At 36.2% G+C, this 24,142-nt stretch overlaps 1 protein-coding gene across 1 annotated transcript; it reads right to left on the minus strand.

Moving 5' to 3' along the window:
• Positions 1-11,876: 11,876 nt before the first annotated feature.
• On the minus strand, positions 11,877-23,901 carry LOC126073503 (alpha-amylase 2B). The gene is made up of 10 exons (XM_049880226.1): positions 23,734-23,901; positions 23,228-23,374; positions 22,174-22,371; positions 19,011-19,241; positions 18,149-18,282; positions 16,896-17,018; positions 16,704-16,803; positions 13,652-13,770; positions 13,417-13,542; positions 11,877-12,082 (listed from the first exon to the last, which is right to left on the minus strand). The coding sequence occupies exons 1-10, from the start codon at positions 23,899-23,901 to the stop codon at positions 11,893-11,895; spliced, it is 1,536 nt and encodes a 511-aa protein (XP_049736183.1). The 3' UTR covers positions 11,877-11,892.
• Positions 23,902-24,142: the final 241 nt, after the last annotated feature.

Genomic DNA, 24,142 nt, shown 5'->3' on the forward strand with positions numbered 1-24,142 from the left:
TTAATCCTCCACCAATATAATATAAAGAATAATAGCTAGGTCTTAAAATATTCCAGTGAAAACACATGGTTATGTTGTATAGCTAGAGATACCTTTACTCTCAGAGATGACATTGCTGGTGTGAGCCTACCAAGCCTGATATAAAAAAATAAAAATAAAAATTGTGACAAGAAATGGATTCTCATGTTTTTGGTCCTAATCTACATTTCTCAAGCTATTTTCCGCTAACCAGTTGCCATCTAGTTGATTTCAACTCATGATGACCCTTTGTGTGTCAACTTTGTGGTGTACAACTGCACTCCATAGTGTTTTTAATGGCTGACTTTTTGGAAGTAGGTTGCCAGGTCTTTCTTCAGAGGCATCTCTGCGTGGACTTGAATTTCCAACCTTTCAGTTAGCAGCTGAGAGTGTTAACCATTTGTACCATTCAGGTACTAACCCATTGCTGATGAGTTGATGCTGACTCATAACGATGCTCTAGGACAGAGTAGCACCATTCCATAGGGTTTCCAAGGCTCTCATCTTTATGGCGAAACTGCCATATCTTTCTCCCACAGAGCACCTGGTGGATTCCAACCACCAACCTTTTGGTGAGCAGCTGAGTGCCTAACAAGTGTGCCACCAGGGCTTCTTACCTGGAGACTAAAAACAAAACACAAAACAAAAAACCAAACCCATTGCTGTCAATTGTGACTTTTAGTGACCCTATAGGACACAACAGAACTGCCCCTAGGGTTTCCAAGGAGCATCTAGTGGACTTGAAATGCCAACCTTTTGGTCAGCAGCCAAGCTCTAATCCACTATGCCACCAAGGCTCCACCTAGGGACTTAAAAATAAATAAATAAATAAAACAACCTTGCCATCCAGTTGATTCTGGGCAACCCTGTAAGACAGTAAAATTGCCCCATAGATTTCCAAGGTTGATTCAAATTGCCAACATTTTGGTTAGCAGCCATAGCTCTTAACCACTAGTATCCCTGAAGTCCACATTCTCCAGCATCATCAATCAATTGATCTATTCACTGCCACACGGTATCTTACTTCCATTCCTTTGTGCCTTGTCATGCTTTTATTTTCTTAGAATACACCCAGCCCCCAGCCTTTCTCTCCCTCACAAACTCTCCTCCATATCAAGACCTTCCAGCACACACGTATGTCACTCTTTTGGAATCAAACAACCTACTATTCATACTTTATTACACATAACTTTATTTTCTTGTATTTTAATGTACCATATATCTTAGGCTGGGTTCTCTAGAAAAGCAAAACCAGTAAGACCTATAAATATATATAGAGAGAGATTTATATCAGGGAAATGGCTCATGTTGTTGTGGAGGCTGGAATGTCCCAAGTCCATGAATCACAATGGAGGCTTCTCCTGTTTGAAGTAGAAGCAGGGACTGGTGAACCCAAGATTGGCAGGTTGGAGAGCAGGGCTGATGCTCACAGTCTGTGAAGGTTGATGAACCCTAAGATAGAGAGGCAAGACAGCAGGTAAGCTACTAACTTAAGTCCCAAGAACTGGAGGGCAGATGAACAGAAGCCAGCTGCATGATCCAGAGCAGACGAAAGCCAGAATGTCCACTTATATTCAGATGCAGACCACATGCCCAAGGATATTATCTTTCAACTGACTGGCTACTCCTAGGAGATCCCATTGTGGGGGTGATCACATATCAAATCTCAACAAGGAAGAGGTCACAATGTTATACCACTGCCAAACACTGAGAATCATGGCCCTGCCAAGTTGAGGCACAATCTTAACCATCACACCATATATTCATATGTAACTTTTCCAATTATCTTTATCCTTAATATGGGTAACATGTTTCAAAGCACCTAAAAGAGTACTTGCAAGTGAAAGCTGGAAAATGAATAAGGAAGATTGAAGTAGAATTGGCACCTTTGAATTGTGGTATTGGAGAAGAATATTGAATACACCATGGACTGCCAAAAGAACAAACAAATTTGTCTTGGAAGAAGTACAACCAGAATGTTCCTTAGAAACAAGGATGGCAAGACTACGTCTCGTATATTTTGGACATGTTATCAAGAGGGATCAGTCCCTGGAAAAAGACATCAAGCTTGGTAAAGTAGAGGGTTAGCAGAAAAAGAGGAAGACCCTCAATGAGATGGATTGACACGGTGACTGCAACAATGGGCTCAAGTATAACGACAATAGTGAGGATAGTGCAGGACTGGGCAGTGTTTCCTTCTGTTGTACATAGGGTCACTATGAGTCAGAACCAACTCAATGGCACATAACAACAAAAGTGTACAGTGCACTTAATAAGTATGCGTTGAATTGATTGATGTGGGTTTTCATTATAACGTACAAATTTACTTAATCTTCACTTGCGAACTTATATTGCTCACAGGATACCTGACCATAATAAACAAAGCTGAGGCTGAAGTTTCTGATAGAGACATTACTACAGATCCTAGAACTCAAAACTGAATTATAAACAACACTAAATTCAATACGGGGACTTGCTGTCAACTAGCTTTCAGCCCTCTCATGTGTCTGTCAGTTTGGCATACTCTGAGGACCTGCATGTTTCTGTGATGCTGGAAGCTATGCCACTGGTATTCAGATACCGGCAGGGTCACGCATGGAGGACAGGTTTCCGCTGAGCTTCCAGACTAAGACAGACTAGAAAGAAGAACCTGGCAGTCTACTTCTGAAAAGAATTAGCCAGTGAAAACTTTACTTGTGACTGGAATGTGAAAGCTGGAAATAAAGAAGAAGGATCTATAGTTGGAAAACATGGCCTTGGTGATAGAAACAATGTCAGAGATAGAATGATAGAATTTTGCAAGATCAATGACTTCTTCCTTTTTTTCACCAACATAAACAGTGATTGTACACATAGACCTCACCAGATGGAATACACAAAAATCAAATTGACTACATCTGTGGAAAGAGACAATGGAAAAGCTCAATATCATCAGTCAGAAAAAGACCAGGGGCTGACTATAGAACAGAACATCAATTGCTCCTATGCAAGTTCAAGCTGAAACTGAAGAAAATGAGAGCAAGTCCACAAGAGCCAAAGTACGCCATTGAGTATATTCCACCTGAGTTTAAAGACCACCTCAAGAATAGATTTGATGTGTTCAACACCAATGACAGAAGAACAGATGAATTACGGAATGACATCAAGGACATCTTACATGAAAAATCCAAAAGGTCATTGAAAAGAAAGGAAAGAAAGAAAAGACCAAGATAGATGTCAGAGGAGACTCTGAAACTTGCTCCTGAACATCGAGCAGCTAAAGCAAAAGAAAGAATTGATGAAGCAAGAGAACTGAACTGAAGATTTCAAAGGGCGGCTCCAGAAGACAAAGTATTATAATGACATGTACAAAAAGCTGGAGATAGAAAACCAAAAGGCAAGAACATGCTCAGTGTTTCTCAAGCTGAAAGAACTGAAGAAAAAATTCAAGCCTCGAGTTGCAATAGTGAAGGATTCTGTGGGGAAAATATTAAATGACACAGGAAGCATTAAAAGATGGAAAGAATACACAGAGTCATTATACCAAAAAGAATTAGTCAATGTTCAACTATTTCAAGAGGTAGTATATGGTCAGGAACCGATGGTACTGAAGGAAGAAGTCCAAGCTGCTCTGAAGGCATTGTTGAAAAACAAGGCTCCAGGAATTGACGGAATATTATTTGAGATGTTACAACAAACGGATGCAGTGCTAGAAGTGCTCATTTGTCTATGACAAGAAATTTGGAAGACCTAGCCAACTGACTGGAAGAGATCCATATTTATACCTGTTCCCAAGAAAAGAGATCCAACCAAACGCAGAAATTATCAAACAATATTGTTAATATCACATGCAAGCAAAATTTTGCTGAAGATCATTCAAAAGCGGCTGCAGCAGTATATTGACAGGGAACTACAGGAAATTCAGGCCAGATTCAGAAGAGGACGTGGAACCAGGGATATCATTGCTGATGTCAGATGGGTCCTGGTTAAATGCAGAGAATACCAGAAAGATGTTCACCTGTGTTTTATTGACTATGCAAAGGCATTCAACTGTGTGGATTATAACAAATTATGGATAACATTGCACAGAATGGGAATTCCAGAATGCTTAATTGTGCTCATGAGGAACCTGTACATAGATCAAGAGGCAGTTGTTCAGACAGAACAAGGGGATACTGAGTGGTTTAAAGTCAGGAAAGGTGTGTGTCAAGGTTGTATTCTTTCACCATACCTATTCAACCTGTACATGGAGCAAATAATCCAAGAAACTGGACTATATGAAGAACGGGGCATCAGGATTGGAGGAAGACTTATCAACAACCTCCATTATGCAGATGACACAACCTTCCTTGCTGAAAGTGAAGAGGACTTGAAGCACCTATTAATGAAGATCAAAGACCACAGCCTTCAATATGGGTTACACCTCAACATAAAGAAAACAAAAATCCTCACAAATGGGGGGACCATGATCTTGGGGAACACGTGGCTCAATTGGCATAAAGTAGTTTATAAAGAGTATGTTCTACATTCTACCTTAGTAAGTAGCATCTGGGGTCTCAAAAGTCTGTGAGTGGCCATCTAGGATACTCCACTGGTCTTACCCCTTCAGGAGCAACGAAGATTGAAGAAAACTAAAGATAAAAGGGACTAATTAGTCCAAAGGACTAATGAACCACATCTACCACGGGTTCCACCAGACTGAGTCCAGAACAGCAAGATGGTGCCCAGCTACCACCATTGACTGCTCTGAATGAGATCACAATAGAAGGTCCTGGACAGAGCTGGAGAAAAACGTAGAACAAAATTCTAACTAAGAAAGAAAGACTAGACTTGCTGGCCTGACAGAGAATGGAGAAACACTGACAGTATGGCCCCGGACACCCTTTCAGCTCAGTAATGAGGTCACTCCTGAGGTTCACCTTTCAGCCAAAGGTTGAGCAGGCCTATGGAAAAAACAAGACTAAAGGGGTGCACCAGCCCTGGGGATGGCATTGGAAGGCAGGAGACAACAGAAAAGCTGGCAATAGGGAACCCAGGGTTGAGAACGGAGAATGTTGATATGTCATGGATTTGTTAACCAATGTCATAGAACAATGTGTGTACTAACCGTTTGATGAGAAACTAGTTCGCTCTGTAAGCTTTCATCTAAAGTACAATAAAAAGAAAAAAAAAAAAAACAACTTCACAACAGAACCAATAAGCCACATCATGATAAATGGAGAAAGGATTAAAGTTGTCAAGGATTTCATTTTACTTGGATCCACAATCAACACCCATGGAAGCAGCAGTCAAGAAATCAAAAGACGCATTGCACACCCTGGACTAAGGTGCGCCTGATCCAAACCATGGTATTTTCGATCACATCATATGCATGTGAAATGAACAAGGAAGACCCAGTAAAAACTAGACACCTTTGAATTGTGGTGTTGGCAAAGAATATTGAGTATACCATTGACTGCCAAAAGAATGAACAAATCTCTCTTGGAAGAAGTACAACCAGAATACTTCTTAGAAGCAAGGATGGTGAGACTGCGTCTTACATATTTTGGACATGTTGTCAGAAGAGATCAGCCTATGGTGTTGTTGTGTTTTGTTGGGTGCTATCAAGTTGGTTTTGATTCATAGTGACCCTAGGTACAACAGAACAAAATAGTGCCCAATCCTTCACCAATTGTTACGTTTGAGTCCATTATTGCAGCCACTGTGTCAGTCCATCTCCTTGAGGGTCTTCCTCTTTTTCCGTTGAACCTCTACTTTACCAAGCATGATGTCCTTCTCTAGGGACTGGTCCCTCCTGATAACATGTCCAAGGGACATGAGACAAAGTCTCATCATCCTCATCTCCAAGGAGCACTCAGGTTACACTTTTTTTAAGGCAGACTTGTTTGTTCTTCTTGCAGTCCGTGGTATATTCAGTATTCTTTGCTAACACCATAATTCGAAGACTCAATTCTTCAGTCTTTCTTATTCATTGTTCTGGTTTTGTATGCATACGAGGTGATTGAAAATATCATGGGTTGGGTCAGTCACACCTTAGTCCTCAAAGTGATATCTTTGCTGTTCAACACATTAAAGAGATTTTTTGCTGCAGATTTGCCTAATGCAGTATGTCACTTGATTTCTTGACTGTTGTTTCCATGGGTGTTGATTGTGGATCCAAGTAAAGTGAAATCGTTGACAACTTCAGTCTTTTCTCTGTTTATCACAATGCTGCTTATTGGTGCAGTCGTGAGGATCTCACAAATCCTCAGCCCACTGAACCCAGGATGAAACTGGCAAAATTTCAAACAAGTGAAATCTTTTTCTGCTCCAATTCCAATGCTTTGGGGTTGGTCTTTGTTTCTTTTTTTCTTTTTTGAGTTAGACTTTGGGAGATTATCTGCTCGCCGTCCCTCAGTATTGAGAAGTTACCAAGGAGATCAGGAAATATGAGTAAACCAGAAACAGTATCATATAAACTGGTTCTCATTTAATACTCACAACAAACTAAAAGGGTAGATATTATTTTTCATTTTACAAATGGAGAAACTGAGGTTCAGAGAAGTGTCCCATAAATGCTCATTGGTTGAATTAAGAATCATTTAAAAAAAAATAAGAATCATTTCAAAAAAAAAAATTTTATGAAACTATCAAGGAAAAAATAGTGAGTTACATTTGGCAGATATGAAATTATGAGGAAATAATAAATATTACCTTTTATTCTAGTTTAAACTTAGTGCTTTTTTTTACCTCATACCGTTCAATACACATTATGTGGGTAGTTCTCAACCATACTTTTTTCTCTCTGTTTTTTTTTTGTTGTTGTTCCAAGAGTTTATGTTCAAGGACAAAAAGAGCAAACAGACTGTGTACTGTGTATCCATCTGTTCAACTTCAGTAGAAGCACCTTTAAAGGTCTTTTAATAGATCACTTTTCCCTTCTTTTTTTTTTTTTTTTCTTTCTTTTTTTAGTATTGTTTTTACTGGACCTCTTAAATAATTTCTTCTAAAACTTTATGATTTTTGGCAATGGATTGTAAACTACATCTGTTATATCTAGATTTTTTTTTTCTTATACCTAGCTGTGTTTTTGTTGTTGTTGTTGCTGTTTTTCAGACACTTACAAGGGTATGCAAAACAGAAGGAAAAATGAGACTCAAACTATTCTTGAGTAAGGCCTTAAAATTTTTTTCCAGTCACTTTTAAAGTGGAAGAAGGAATTTATGTTGAGATAACCACAAGAACAAAATATAAATATTTTTAGATTGGTTTAAAAGATTAGGAATTTTTCTATCTTTTGCAAAAACTGTATCGATTTCTTCTTTATGCCACAGAAAGTGACCTCTTTGGTTTTGTTTATTAGAAATAAGTGTGTTTTTGAAAGCTTTTATTATATTTTAGTCTAGCATCTATGTGCACTTAGGAATTGAATGATAATAATGATGATACTAATATTCACAATTATATAAATGGCCATAATTTCTTAAGTTTACTCTGGACCATGCACTGAGTTAATGCCACAACCATCTAAGATTATAAGTTTATTGGCTAGGTTTTGACTTGTAAATGAAAGTCTAATTATGGATATATTTCAACACAGTTACAATCCTTTCCATGAAGGAAAAAAAAAAAAAAAAACAGTACTTTCAAACAGTTAATGCATTGGGCTGCTAATTAAAAGATTGGAGGTTAAGTCTACCCAGAGTTGCCTTGGAAGAAATCCTTGGTGATCTATTACTGAAAAATCAGTCACTGAGAACCTTAAGGAGCACAGTTCTACCCTGACATATAAGGGATCACCATTAGTCAGAATCGACATGACAGGAAATGGTTTAGTTTCACCAGCAGAATTAGTTCTATAGATAAAATGAAGTATCTAAAGCAAGAAACTTTTAGCAAGTCATTACATTACAAAAATATGAAAAAAACTCTAAGAAAATAGTAAATATGAATTTCAAATATAACCAGACCAGTATGACATCGTTTTCCCAGTTTTCTTTTTTTTTAAGAATACTTGGTTAATTTATTTAGGGCAGAGCTTACCAAAAAATCAGTTGATGTTATGTCATTAAAAAAGAGTCCTGGTGGCAAAGTGGTTACGCACTTGGCTGCTAAACGAGGGTGGTGCTTCAAATCCACCAGCTACTCCATGGGAAAACATATGGCAGTTAGCTACTGTAAAGATTTCAGCCTTAGAAACCCTGTGGGGTGGTTCTACTCTGTCCTGTAGAGCGGCTATGACACAGAAACAATTCAACAGCAATGGATATGGCTTACGAATCTGGAAAACATGATGGAGTATTGCCAAAGTATTTGACTTCCCAATTACTTTTATGACTTTTAAATTAACAACCTTCAATATCAATCTCCACTTAAAATATTGATATAGTTTTTCTTTCTCCCCTTAATTATCTCAATTCACTTTATAAAAATATTATTAATCTCTTACATAATATGTGACAGACGCCGTTTTGGAACTAGGCACAACAGACATGAAACTGTGATGAGTGCTAAAAAGGAAAGTACAGTCATCACAATAATAGGGGGAACTGACCTTGTGCTGGGTAAACATCCAGGTAGGAGTGGCCTTGAACTAAGATTTTAATGATAAATGGGAATTAATTAGTGGAAGAGGTGAGGAAAGAACACTTCAGGGGGAAGAGGCAGAATGTTCCTTGAGTGGAGCTAAGGAGCTAAAAGAAGTTTGTTGAATTTGAAGAACTAAAAGCTTAGTACAGCTAGGAACAGGGGTTAAAGAGGAGAATTTTGTAAGGTGAGGCTTCAGATGCAGGCAGGTCTTAGAGTTCTGTTAAGAATTTTGGTGTTGTATCCTACAGATAATGTTGACCCATTGATGAGATTTTGGTAAAAGTGTGTTGTATTCATATTGTTGTTGTTGTGATGATGAAGGTGGTGGTGTTTTTTTTTTTCTGATTTGAGAAGATTACAATGGCTGCGTGGTGGAGAATGGAATGGCTGGTGGATGCTGGTGCTGCAGTTCATCCCTCCACATCCACAGAACTTCATGTCAGGTATTCTAAAGGTTAAAACCTCAACGAATAAAGACATCTTGATCTTTTACTCTCCTGGACAAACTCTCTGACCCTGTAGAAATTTACTCTCTATACAAGTATTATTACGCCATTATAGAACTTGTCAAATATCGTTTTTTAAGTTTGCTAATTTATGTCTATAATATCCGTCTTTCCTTCTGGAAATCAAATGTGTTGTCATCACTACCTGAGTATCATGCACACTCTCCTCCCCTGCTATCTACTGGAAAATTCTTAAAGGAATGCTCTGGTGAAACTCTTATCAAAAGGAAGTGTATGATTTTGATATGTGAAGAATCTGGTATGAGGTGGTCTCAGCCCCTGGCTTATGATTACTCTCCTTTCTTTCATCTTACAATACATTTGTCATAAACAATAAAAATATCTTTCAATTGTTAGTCTGTGGTCTTTTCTCCACAATTGTGGAAATAAAACAGGAGATTTTAGTCATTTAAGACAAAGCTGATGAGATAGTGGCAGTGAGAGAGAAAAGAATAGAGTCAAGAAATATTTAGAAAGTAAAATCAAAATGGCCTTATCCTTGATTGGATCTGAGAGATCTAAGAAAAAATGTTTAAAGATGATACTCATAATTACGTCTCACATAACTGAATGAATGATAATGCTAGTTACTCAGAGAACATTTATAAAAGACAGAAGCTAGCCATACTAAGAACTAAATTAAAAGCATTCCCAAAAAGTGTGCAAACACATCCAAAAAAAAAGTCCACATGATGAAAAATAACATGGCATATTCAAAAAAAAGGCAGAAAGACCAGTGTGCTAATTGGATAGGATCGTCAAGGTAAAAGAGCTGAGCTGAGGTCAGGCAGCTAGGTTTAGACAAGATAATGTATGGTTTAGTTGGCCACCATGAATAAAGGATTTTATTCCAAATGCAATAAAAATTTAAGAGTTGTGAACATAAAAATTCATAAGGATTTTAATTTTATGAACATAGTTTGCAGTCTTTAGTAAAATGAATTGAAGGAGTAAAATAGTTGGATGGTTGTGATGTAATGCAGGCAAGAGAGGATGGTGACCCAAATGTAGGGGTGGCAGAGGATATGAAAGAAGTGCAAGGAATCAGGATTTATTTTGAAGATACAATTAATAGGTCATGCTGAAGTTTATGTGAAGAGATAGGAAGAGTGGTTGAGAGAAAGGAAGAAAATCAACCATACCTCTAGGCCTCTAAGTAAATGATAGCATACAGGAAAAACCAAAAGATTTGTAGAAGAAAAGAAATGAAGGCTCCACTTTGAATACGTTAAATTTGAGATGCCTGTGAAACATCTAAGACATCAAACATTTGTTGGAAATGTAAGGCTGAAGTCCAAGACAATGTCTGCATTGGGGATGTACGCCTCCATGCATTAGGATGGGTTTTAAGTTTGTGGAAATGGCTGCAGACACCTAGGGGATAGACAGTAGAGAAAGAAGGGAATTAGAGTCAAACAAAAGAAGAATATCCAGTGAAAGAACAGAAAAAGAGCAATCAGTGAGGGAGAAGGAAAACCAGGAGAAAGTAGAATGATAGAACAAAGGGGAGAATGGTTGACCATAAGAATACTGCTGTGAAGTAGAGTAAGATGACCATAGAGAAGTATGCATTGGGTTTAGTAACATATTGTTGTTGATGACACAAGAATAGGTTCAGTGAAGGGATGATGATGAAAACCAAATGATAGAAAGAAGAAAAATAACTGAAATTGAGGACGTGAAGAATGTGTGATGAAAACACAGAAGTTTGACTAGGAAGGGTTCCAGAGAAATGAGGCTGCACCTGGAGGCAAAAGATTTTTAATTGTAAGAGTGTAGTACATAGAATCTGAAGGGAATAATCTGACAGGAAGGGAAAAATTACCAAGGCAGGAGAGGGAAAATAATCTGAGAATAAAATCCTCAAAAAGGTAAAAAAAAAAAAAAAAAAGGTAGCATAATTTACACAAGTGGAGGGAATGGCCTTTGGTAGAATGGGTGCACTTTCCTCATTAAAACAGATGGAAAGAGTAAGATGACAGGGGCAAGTATAAGTAGACTTGTAGGTGGAAAGCAGAAGAATTTCTGAGAGTGGATTTTACATTCTAATTTAACTATTAGAAAAACAACTAAGAGTTATCAGAAGGCCTAGCTGAAAGCTTAACAAGGCCCACATTTAAAGTCAAGGTGAAGGAGAGTGAGTAACTGAGGATTAGGGAGAGAACAAGGAGCATGTGGTGTCATAAAAGCTCTATGCAAACATCTGTATCAGAGGTTAAGAGAAGGAACAAAAGCCAGACAACAATACTAAGTCAAGCCATCAGAAAGAAAAAGGAAAAAAAAAAAAAAAACTGAAAGAAGGTATATTTCTGTGAGCTCAGTATATATAAGAATTACAGATTGTATAATTAAGTTTCTTTTATTTTTTAACTGTATTAACAGCAAAAGTGCTTTCATATTGTAAAAACTATCAAAGTGCAATGACTTTGCATGAGTAACTTCATTAAAACAAATATCCCTAATTAAATGTTAGACACGGTCTATAGGAGAATAACATTTGCCTAGCCCTAGACATACAGGGCTAGGCAAATGGTGTTGACAACAAACATATTTGTTAATTAAGATACCTTTCTGACTTCTTAGAAATTTCTTTGACAAACAGGTTAAAGTGAGTCTTCTAACTCACTACAAAATGTTATTTGACCATATCATTGTAAAATTTTAGATTTTCTTATGCTTTTCTGAGTTTTTCAAGTGGATTACTCATTTTTTTTAACTCATTATAGCTTTTGCTAGAAAAAGAATGAATTATAAGAATCAAATCTACATAATAAAAGACAAACACAAGTATTTTTCTGGATGCACGTATTTAATTTGAAATTCATAACTTGGAGTCAGCATGAATTGCAATAAATGGATCCTCAGCAGAGTTGCTGATGGAAAAGTTAGCTTTGCCATCACTGGAAACATAGATTTTAATTCCTGTGCAGTTGCCGTCACTTTTATCTCCAGAAATGACATCACAATATGTGCCAGCAGGAAGACCAGTTTGCAAAGTTACAGATAATGACCTGTGAAATAAAATTTAAGATGTAACTTGAATTCTACACAATGAAAAGCAGGAATACAGACTACCTTCATAACAAAGAAACCCCTTAACTTTGTGCCTGATCACTCTAAGCAGTCAAACTCAGTGAGAAGAAAACCAATCACAAAGAAATCCATCTCCAGTAGATGTGAATGGATTTCTCAGGACAAAGAAAAAAAAAGTTTCATAGAAGAACTGGAGATTCCTTAGTGAAGGGGAGGACAATATTACCATAAATTAAGCTTGAAGAATATCAGTGAAGGTTTGAGGGAGTTGCCAGCCTCAGATAAATTTATTACCTTTGATAAACAAAAATATTTAAATTTGTCCTCAGGTGAACCACAGAAAATATTAATTTCTCTCAAGAATTTCAATGTGGTTATTTCTTCAAAAATTTCATTTTTCAAGAGGCTAAAATGAATTTGGGCTGGGGGTAGAAATAATCAGGCATTTCTGTGATGAAGTTTATGATTTGAAATGTAAAGCTGTTTTATGTAAATTAAGCTTGCTTCACCTAGCTGCAAGACAGAAATTAAAAGGATTAGCCACCGGCTCTTTTGGCAAGAAAGTTGACAGAGAAGTTGACTGTTTTCCCCAGGAAATATATTTTAGACTAGAATAAGTTAAGCTCATGTGGAAGCTGACCTTGGACTAAGACATTTCAACTGTTTGCAAAGAGCTCCAGTTCTGCATATGAGGAAATCAATATAGTAGGGGTCCGGGATGAAAGTATCACAAATGAAAGGCCAATAATGAGAAGTTTCAGAGCTAAAACTCAAAAATCATCTGAGGCTAATCATTGACAAAATGTACATACTCTTATACATGCATATGCTTAAAAAATTATGGGTCTCAAGAAGACAGAAATGAAGATGGAAGATCAAAGAACAAGATACGGAAGTAGAGAAAAAGCTGGAAACGAAATATTTCAGTGTTGAGCCAGTATTTTTTTTAATTATTATTAAATAATTAGGACTATAACACATGCCCTTTTAGAGTTTTCACAACCCGTATCTTAACTATTTTGTGTATTTTGTGTAGGGTGTGTGTGCATCCACGTACATGTGCATTATATAGCCACAGGTCAGGCAAGGGTACACAAAATGAACTTTACTAAACAGCAAGCCCTTACAAACAGGACACCAGGAGAATAAGAGCCAGCATCACTCTTCTGACTCTTTTCTGATGCCTATTTTTCTGAATCTACTGACTGAAAGGATTTTTCAGGTATCAGAAAAAGTTGATGAACAAGAAGAGAAAACAATAAACCAAGAACCTACTAGTATAAACTGCTATGCTAAATTGTTACCTACTTACCAGTCATCATTGTTAAAGACAATAAACCCTTTGTTTCCCCTTCCAAAGGCCACTTGGTTGCTTCCATTATCCCACCAATTTGTAAAAGGCTGGCCATCAACCACATTTCGGAAAGCAACCATGTTCCTAAAAATAAATATTTACATAAAATGGTAATGAATACTGAAACAGTTGATAATAAAATGTTTTTTAAAAAAGTGTATTATTAAGCAATATCTGAAAAAAATATTCCCACCTTATTTGACGCCATCGATGTTCACAGACCCAGCCATTGCCACAAGTAGTGTCTGGGTTAATTGTAACTTCTTTAATTACTCCACCATTATTTGGTGGCCCAACCCAATCATTAGCATCCTAAATTAGAAAAAAAAAAAAATTCAATTGTGAACATTACATACATTTGCCTCTTCCTTTATGGTATACCAAATCCAATCTTTACTCATGCGTATTTGTGTCCCTGCAATGTCTTTATTTAGAATCTAGTTCCTTTGGTGTTTTCACAGCCCTTTACCAAATCCTCTCCCTAGCCTTCATCCTCCAGTGCTGTATTTCAAACAGAGGTAAGTTTTTTTTTTTTTTATCCTCCATTTTCTTTCCAAGAAACTGCAATGCCTTATTAATATCACTTTAAATCCTGTTTAAATCCCTTGCTATCAAGTCTATTTCTACTCATAGCAACCCTATCAAAAAGAGTAGAACTGCCCCACATGGTTTCCAAAGGTCGGGTAGTGACTTGAACTGCCCACCGTTTGGTTAGGAGCCATAGCATTTAACCACTGTGCAACCAAGGCTCCCTTTTATGGTTTTGGTTTTTTTGAATTTGGTAATATCACTATAGGCAATGCAATCTCATTCAAAAGGCGAGGGCTTTAGTGCCAGAAAACTAAGATTAAAACACAGGCTTTATTTTTACTAGCTAAAAAACTTAGTCAATATATGTATTTTCTCTGAGCCTCAGTTTTCTCATCTATAAAATGAGGACATTATTGGTTGCTCTAGCAAATAATGTAATTCATTGTAAAAGTACTTTGAGTATAATAATTGCTAAATAAATATTAGATTCATTCTTCTATTTGGATAAATATACTAATCAATCCACCAAAATATTCTTTACTAAATTGATCAAATTTTTAATTTTGCCTCTTTCTGATTGGTGCTTTTGAGGAAAAGTATTCAAAATAGGTAAACAAAACAGGTAAGTCTGAGAGGGACATCAGTGTAAAAATAATATCATATGATAAATAATAGACACAGCTAAGAGTTATTAGAATGGAGAAGTCTGTGAAAGGTAAATTTCATCAAATACTTGAAGGAATGTTATGGGGAAAAAACAAAACAGACACAGTACATGACTCTTAAGATCAAAAGTAATACCAAATCCTGAAAATTTTAAGCAGTTGATTCAGTATAAAGAGATGCCTTGTACATATTAAAGATGTCTAACAAAAGAAGAGGTTGCTGTATAACACAGGGGCTTCTCTAGTTTAAGGACCTGGAAGAAATAAATAAATATCTGCCTGATTACAGTGAGGAGGATTTGCTGCTTTAGGTATGAACTCGCTCTACAATGTTGACTCTGAAATCTTCAGTTTAAAAAGGAAATCTTCCACCAGCATTCCAAATACTTTCAAAATCTTATTTTTCCAGCTCCTTTTAAAAATCACGCATCAGATTAATGTCTTTCTCATGCCCAAATATTTTTCTCATTCTTTTCTTTCCCACACAAAAAAAAATAGTCTGCAAATTTCTCTTCTTTGTTGTTGTTATTAGGTTCCCTTGAGTCAGTTCCAACTCATACTGACAAAAAGTACAACAGATGGAAACACTACCTGGTCCTGCACCAACCTCACAGCCTTTGTTATTTTTGAGGCCATTGTTGTAGCCACCTTGTCAGTTTATCTCCTTGAGAGACTTCCTTTTTCTCACTGATGTGCTACTCTTCCAAGCATAATGTCATTCTCCAGGGACCAGTCCAAACCCAAAGTACATAAGGAGAAGTCTCTCCATCCTCCCTTTTAAGCAGCATTCTGGCTGTATTTCTTCCAATACGGATTTGTTCATTTTTCTGGCAGTCCATGGTATATTCAATATTCTTTGCCAACACTGTAATTCAAAGGCACCCATTCTTTTTCGGTTTCCTTATTCAGTGTCCATCTTTCACATGCATACGAGGTGATTGGAAGTACTATGGCTTTAGTCAGTCCTGAAAATGACACCTTTGCTTTTTAACACTTGAAAAAGAGATCTTTTGCAGCAGATTTGTCAATGCAATACATCATTTGATTTCTTCCATGGATGTTGATTATGGATCCAATAAAATTAAATCATTGAAAACTTCAGGATTTTCTCCTCCATTCCTCATGCCTTGTTCTCCTTCATGTAGTACACTGTCTCAGAGCCTCTGCTCAGCATACAAATTGAGTAAGTATGGTGAAAGGATACAGCCCCAACACACACCATCTTGATTTGAAACCACGCAGTATCCCTTTGTTCTGTTCTAACAGCTGCCTCTTGGTCTAGGTACAGGCAAGGCACGAGCAGAATTCAGTGTTCTGGAATTTGCATTCTTGTAAAGGGTATCCATAATTTCCTGTGATCTGCACAGTCTAATGCCTTTCCATAGTCAATAAAACACAGGTAAACATCTTTCTGGTATTGTCTGCTTTCAACCAAGATCCATTTGACATTGTCAATGATACCTCTAGTTCCATGTCTTCTTCTGGGTCCAGCTACAATTTCTGGCAGTTCAATATCAATGTACTGCTACAACTGTTTTTGAATTATCTTCTGCAAATCTCTTCTTTAATGTATATAAATTCCTTCTTTATATAACAAACTTTCCGTATTTAACCTCATCCTCAGCTCATCTGAATCATTGCTTTGTATTCCAAAGAACTTTTCTAAAAGTATAACAAATAGTTTTGTTGCTCTTACTATGGGCAGGCACTGTTTCAAGTCCTTTACAGGTGCTAACTTGTATAATCCTCATACCAATCCTATGAGATAGATACCTATGAAAAGTACCTGTATAATTTGCTGTAACTTGCTCTTATTTGTAAAGGTTTTTTGGGAGGCGGAGATGTATTTGTCATATTTTTGAAAGAGCTTGCATATTCTCTAATAACAGAGACCACGAATTTTAATTCTTTCATATCCACTATATTACTTCAATCTGGGCCCTGAATCAAGTTTATACTTAATAAATGTTTGATTAAAAAATGAATGTGAAACTAAAATTACTTCTTATTTCTTTTGAAGAAGATATTTCAGACAATGCAAAAACTTACTTGTCCATTCACAAAGTTTCTGTCCCAACGGTAGCTTGACATTACTCGTGTAAAGCCATAAGGATGAGCAAGCATAAATCCAACTCCCATTTTATACAGTCTGAAAGTTACAAAGTGATGTTATCACCGAAGGCAAAATACTTTTTTACAATCATTAAAAGGTAGGTAAAAAGGGGGAAAATTTGTTTCTACCTAGCATCAAAGAATGTAAGAATAGATGCTCCGCCAGCTCCATGTCCTCGCTGATTGTCATGGTTATCCACAAAGACAAGTGCTCTGTCAGAAGGCACAAAACCCCAGCCCTCGCCCCAGTTCCTATGGAAAAAAAAAAGAGTAACCTAAGTGTGTATCTCTTTTTTGCATACCATGCTCACATTAAATTCTCTCTCCAATTAAGTGGTTTTTCTGTAGGATTGTGTTTTGTATATAAAATACACAGGCATATATATACAGATTATTTACAAATATATTTATTTGTGCATCTGTGTTTGAATGGATTTCTTGTATTCCGATTTACAAGTACAAGATTTTGTTATAAATGGTTCTTTTAGAGATTTCAATATGTTGTAACTTAGATGAACTTGAGTAGGGTCATATTATAAAGAATGGCAAACTAGGTAAAAATAAGGCTTTAATATTGTATTAGTATATGAAAATCCACTACATTTTAATATTTAAAATTAATTAACTGATATACAAAAATTCCATAATATGACACCTTTTAAAATGTGGGATCACTTTAGTAATAAACTAACCATAACATATTATATACAAACATTATGTTGTTGTTAGGTGCGGTCGAGTCAGTTCCGTCTCATAGTGACCCTACGTACAACAGAACAAAACACTCTCCAGTCCTGTGCCATCATCACAATCATTGTTATGACTGAACACATTGCTCCAACCACCTTGTCAAAATATCTTATTGAGAGTCTTCCTCTTTATCTGCTGTCCCTCTCCTTTATCAAGAGTAATGTCCTTCTCCAGGGACTGACCCCTCCTGATAACAGGTCCAAAGCATGTGAAATGTAGTCTTGCCATCCTTGCCTCTAAGGGAGCATTGTGGCTGTACCTCTTCCAAGATAGATCTGTCAGCTCTTTTGGCAGTTTATGGTATATTCAATATCTTTTGCAAACACCACAATATTAGTCAAATCTGATATAATAATACCATAAAAAAAAAATTTTTTTTTTTTATAATAATACCATACATAGATTAAAATCTCTAGGTTATGTTTTGAGTTTCTAGACATACATACTTCCTTGTGATTGGCATAACATCAATGACCAACCGCAGTTTGGGGATCTATAATGCTTAATACTAATATTTGAATCCTTGACAGTTATCTAAATTAAAATATGTTTCCTAGAAGATAACTTACATTGAGAAAATATGTCTAATAGACCTGTGAAATAATTCAAATAACAAATCATATTATATTTACTTTAAGTAAGACATTTTCTCTCCATTCCACTTGCGCAGAACTGTGCCTAGTTTTGCACCATACTTGAATTCTGTCACACGGCCATTTCCAAAGTACTCACTGCCTGTAATTGGTTCACCACCCAGATCAATTACCTAGTAGAAACACAGAAAATAATATCATTCTACATAACAACTGTAAAGTATTTTAGCCAACAAATTAATACACAGAGAAAAGTGTAAGCCATTGGAAATGCCCAGTTTTGGTTTTCCTGTATATGTGCACTAATTTATTTATTTAGCTAGAATATATGCTATAATAATAAAAGAAACATAAAGAAAAGGTAGGCCTGTTGTGAAAATGCTTATATAATTTAATCCTTTATGTAAATTATAACAATAGCGAATGCTTACTGCCTACCCAAGAACATTTCTAAGTGGCTGATGAGTATTAACCCATTTAATTCTGCAAAGAAATTAGCATAAGCTCATTTCTTCACATGTAAAAATAGTTTCACTGAGAGTTGAATCAATTTGCCCAAATTCACAAGGTAACATTATAGCCAAGATTCAGACTCTGGTAGACTAGCTCCAGGCAACAACTATATTATTCTCTCTCTCTTCAATATAGTCTCTGGGGAAATGGTAAACGAAGGAGTAAAATTTGCAGCTTAAATAAATTGTCTTAATTTCTATAGAACTTATTACGATAAAGAGTTAGATGTGCTACCTCTGAACAAAAAAAAAAAAAGTGGTTAAAAAAAAAACTGTTCTATATAAATGACTCACCCATTAACCGACACAAATATTTGCTTAAATCTGCCATTTATATTCAAATGAATGAAATGACATTATTTTATAGGCACATATATGTATTGATGTACCTCCTGGTAAATGAAAGCTCGACTTCCTGAGGAGAACCAGCGTGTGTTTAGATTATTCAGTTTATCCAAAATTGCCTTTATGTCTCCAGGCCACATGTGCTTGGAAGCATCAAGTCGGAATCCTGCCACACCAATGTCAATGAGTTTGTTCAGATATTCAGCAATCTTGGACCGCACATAATCTTTCCCCGCTGCAAGATCAACAAGACCAACCAGACGACAATCTCTGACCTGTTGAGGTAAAAATTTTGTGATCGATATATAAAAAAACAAATCTTTCATATTAAAATTCATTTGATTTTTTTTTCTTAATACATGTATTCACCAATACATATTTCTGAAGTTTATTCTGTGCATTGGGCACTGGGAGTATTGACGTTCTAACAAAGACAAAATTTTGAAATATCATCTGTCAAAAAATTCAAGAATGTAGTAAATATAATGGATGAGTTTTTTAATTGACTGGAATTATTTTAAGAATCTGAATTTCTTCTTTTTTTTTTTGTATCAGTCATACTGGAATCATTCTGCTTTCCAAGGGAATCTACATTTACTTCAAATAGAATTCGACCCAAGAAGATAAAGCACTTAGGAATAAATCCTGCAATGAACATAAAAGACCTATACAAAGAAAACTACAAAACACAATTGCAAGAAACCAAAAGAGTCCTACATAAGTGGAAACACATACCATGTTCATGAATAAGAAGACTCAACATAGTGAAAATGTCAGTTCTACCAAAAGCTATCTACAGAATCAATGCAATCCAGACACAAATTCCAACAGTATTTTTTAACAAGATGGAGAAAAAAATCACCAAGTTTATATGGAAAGGGAAGAGGCCTGGATAACAAAACATTACTGAAAAATAGAACAAAGGGGAAGGTCTCACACTACCTGATTTTAAACCTATTATACAGCCATGGTAGTCAAAACAGTCTGGTACTAGTACAACAACACACACACAGTCCAATGGAACAGAATTCAGAACCAGAAGTAAATCCATCCATCTATCGGCAGTTGGTATTTGACAAGGGCCAAAGTCCATTAAATGGGAAAAAGACAGTCTATGTAACAAATGCTACTGGCATAGCTGGATGTTCATTTGCAAAAAAATGAGACAAGGTTCACAGCTCACACCATACACAAAAATTAACTCAATATGCACCAAAGACCTATATATAAAATCTAAAACGATAAAGATCCTGGAAGAAAATATAGGGATTATGATAGGGGCCCTAATGCATGGCATAAATTGTATACAAACCATAACTAATGATGCACAAACACCAGAAGTAAAACCTAAACACTTATGGTCACCAAAATACTTCACCAAAAGACTAAAAGGAGAACCTACAGACTGGGAAAAAAAATTTGGCTATGACATATCCAATAAGGGTCTAAGACCCATATGCACAAAATACTTCAGAACTTCAATAACAAAATGACACATAATCCAATTAAAAATGGGCAAAGGTTATGAACAGACACTTTACCAAAGAAGACATTCCAGTGGCCAACAGACACTTGAGGAAATGCTCATGATCACTAGCCATTAGAGAAACGCAAATCAACACAATGAGATACAGTCTCACCCTGACAATACTGGCATTACTCCAAAAGACAAAATAACAAATGTTGGACTGATTGCAGGGACATTGCAACTCTTCTGGACTCCTGGAGGGAATGTAAAATGGTACAACCACTTTGGAAAGTGATAGGGTGCTTCCTTAAAAAGCTAGAAATAGAAGTACCAAATGATCCAGCAATCCCACTCCTAAGATTATACTCTAGAGAAATAAGGGCCATCACATGAATAGACATATGCACAACCACGTTCATTGCAGCACTATTCACAATAGCAAAAAATGGAAACAACTTAAATGCTTATCAACATGTGAATGGATAAACAAACTATGGGAAATACACACAATGGAATACTATTCAATGATAAAGAACAATGATGAATCTGGGAAACATCTCAAAATGTGAATGAATCTAGAGGGCATTATGCTGAGTGAAATAAATCAGTCACAAAAGCACAAATATTGTGTGAGATCACTATTATAACTCAAGGAAAGTTTTACACACAGAAAAAGTCATTCTCTGATGGTTAAGAGGGTGGAAGAGGAGAAATTACTAAGAAGATAGTAGACTAGTGTCGACCTTAGTGACAGGAAAGGCAATGCACAATTTTGATGAAGTCAACACAACTGGACAAAAGAAAAAGCATGGAAGCTTCCTAGACACATCTAAACGCTTTGAGGGGTGGAGTAGCTGGGCTGGGGGCTGAGGATCACAGTCTCCTGGAACATCATGGTCAACTGGGATAACACAGTTCATAAAGACATGGTTCATAAAAAAAAAAAAAAAATGTTCTTTATCCACTTTGGTAAGTAGCATCTGGGGACTTAAAAGCTTTCAAGCACCCCCTGAAATTGCACCTACTCGTCCCATCCCATCTAGAGCAAAGGAAAATGAAGAAAACCAAAGACACAAGAAAAATATTAACCCAAAGAACTGAAGGACCACATGAACCAGAGACTCTACCAGCCTCAGCCCAGAGGAATTAGATGGTGCCTAGCTACCACCACCAGTCTTTCTAACTGTGGTCACAACAGACAGCCCAGTACAGAATGGGAGAAAAATGTAGAGCAGAATTCATATTCATGAAAAAAAGACCAGACTTACTGATCTGACAGAGAAGAAGGAGCCCAAAAGACTATGGCCCCTGGATGTGCTGCTAACCCAGAACTGAAAACATTCCCTAAGCCCACTTTTCAGACCTAGACAGGACTATAAAACAGAAAATAAAACACATGAAGAATGTGCTTCTTAGTTCAATCCAATATATGATACCAAATGGGCAACTCCTGTTGAAAAGCAATACAAGAAAGCAAGAAGGGACAAGAAATGGATGAGTGGATAGAGGAAAGCCAGGGTGAAAAGGGGGAGCAGGGTGTCACATTGTGAGGATTGCAAAGAATGTCACAAAACAATATCTGTATGCAATTTTGAAAAAAAATTAATGAGCTGTAAACTTTCACCTAAAGCTAAATAAAATTAAATAAATAGACATAAAATACAATTCAAAAACCCACATGTAGATAATTAAAGATATAGGCAAGGTTTTATTCAGACAACTATTTTTTTAGAAATTACCTGAGCAGCATCTTGATAGTTCTCAATTTCTCCACTTTCAGTTTTACATTTACCATCATTAAAATCCCAACCAGAGTATGGGACTGCTGGAAAATCCCTACTTCCAGGGTTGAAGTAACTTCCACAAGTACTGCTTGTTCCTGCACTCACGCCACTTCCACTCATATGATTAATTACAGCATCCACGTAAATACGGACCTGAAAAGCAGAGCTTCTATTTTAGTTTGACTTATAAAAAAACAGGGGTAGAAATCAAGTATTATTCGATAAAGCTTAGAGTATATAAATAAAAGTCCAAAATGTTTCTTTTTTTTTTTAATAATTTCCGTTCCTTGAAGACCAAAGCTCAGGTGTGAAAGGCAACTAATATGAACTGAAGACCTACTTGCATTCTAGACACTTTGGTAATATTTACAAATATGATATAGCGAAAGAATGAGAAACTTCCATAACTGTGAAGAGATGCAAAAAGACTTTTCTTGGGAGAAAAGAATCAGTTGAAATAGGAAACATAATTGTATCTTGAAATTTCACTGGGTCAACCTGAGAAAGAAACCGCCAACCTCTGCTCTTGACTTGGCATTTGAAGAGGGGAAGTAGATATTATTTTTTCCTTATGTCCCTCATCAAAGACAGAAAATAACCACATACCGTCAAGAAATCTGTGGGGAAAAAGATCAAAGAATTATGGGTAGAGACACGAGTCAGAGAAAAGTGACAGCAAGTATTGTAACTGGAATGTGCAGTTCCTGACTAAAAATATGTTGACAAGAAGTATTAACAATTATAAGGTTTAAAGTCTATATTTTGCTCAGTGAGTACGGTCAGCTTTAAACTTTGGCTTACATCTTCTTTAACAGATAAATGGCAAAAATAAAAAGGTATACAAATGTTGAATATAATGCAATAGTTAATTTTGATTTATAGCTACAATATGAAGTGAAATAAAAAGTTTTAAAACCGTGGAAGACTTTCTGTTTAAGAGGAGGAAAAGGCAGGAAAGGGAAATTATTTTCCTACATTATATTTTTAAAGGAAACTTTAATTCACTTACACCAACGTTGTTGCATCTAGTCACCATATCTTTGAATTCATTTTCATTTCCAGATCTCGTACATATCTTGTAGCTGACTGGTTGGTATCTTTCCCACCAAGGTCTTGAAGGGTTATTGATTACAGCATTTTCATTGGGTGGAGAAACCTACAAATAAAACAATCTTAATAAGTATTAAATTACATTTGACTTTAGATCACTGGATAGGCTAGAAACTAATGAATAATCTAAAATTATATCTGAGTCTTTGTATATGCAAATAATTTCTTTATAATCACTTGAAAATATTAACAGCACACTGGAAATGTCTTGCTGAAGAAAGATCATATCAAAAACAAAATACAAAGTTGCCAAAAATATGGAATTTTTTCTTCTTCAGGAAACTGTCTTACTTAGAGTACTCATGTGTGAAGTAAAAGTTTAGGGCAGCTTCTCAGATGGAGATTAGAATATCATTTACTACAGACACTGCAAACTCTACAATTTACACTATGAGCAATACCCACCTGAACACCTCCAAATCCTTTGGGAGCTAAGTATCGTTCACACTCAAGGGCAATATCAGCCCAGCGCCACTCAAACAGGTGAACGATAGATGTTCGCCCAGATTCAGTATGTGGGCTATACTGAGCCCAGCAGAACCCAACAGCTAAAAGTAATAGAAAGAACTTCATTTTGCAGTGAAGTCATCGGCGATCTTTCTAGCAACTATTTATACCCCTGTAAGAAGCATATTTTACAAAGTAAATGTTAACATGAACAAATATTTAGGTGGCCAACTGATTATTCATAATCTGAAAAGAATTATCGGCAACAATGTTAACAGGTGAAGAACATCCATAAAAATTCCCAAGAATACAAACTAAATGATCTTTCAGAACTCAACATATTTCTTGGAAAAAAAAACACTTACTG

The sequence above is a fragment of the Elephas maximus genome, chromosome 3 (genome assembly GCF_024166365.1).
Source record: "Elephas maximus indicus isolate mEleMax1 chromosome 3, mEleMax1 primary haplotype, whole genome shotgun sequence".
NCBI classification, from domain to species: Eukaryota; Metazoa; Chordata; class Mammalia; order Proboscidea; family Elephantidae; genus Elephas; species Elephas maximus.

Bases quoted from the DNA above. Each gene is read 5' to 3' on its own strand.
- LOC126073503 (XM_049880226.1), bottom strand. From the start codon at position 23,901: ATGAAGTTCTTTCTATTACTTTTAGCTGTTGGGTTCTGCTGGGCTCAG. The intron at 22,372-23,227 runs GTAAGTGAATTA...TCTGCTTTTCAG, and splicing joins CTAGATGCAACAACGTTGGT to GTCCGTATTTACGTGGATGC. The intron at 17,019-18,148 runs GTAAATATAATA...TTTTTTCCATAG, and splicing joins GAGAAAATGTCTTACTTAAA to GAACTGGGGCGAGGGCTGGG.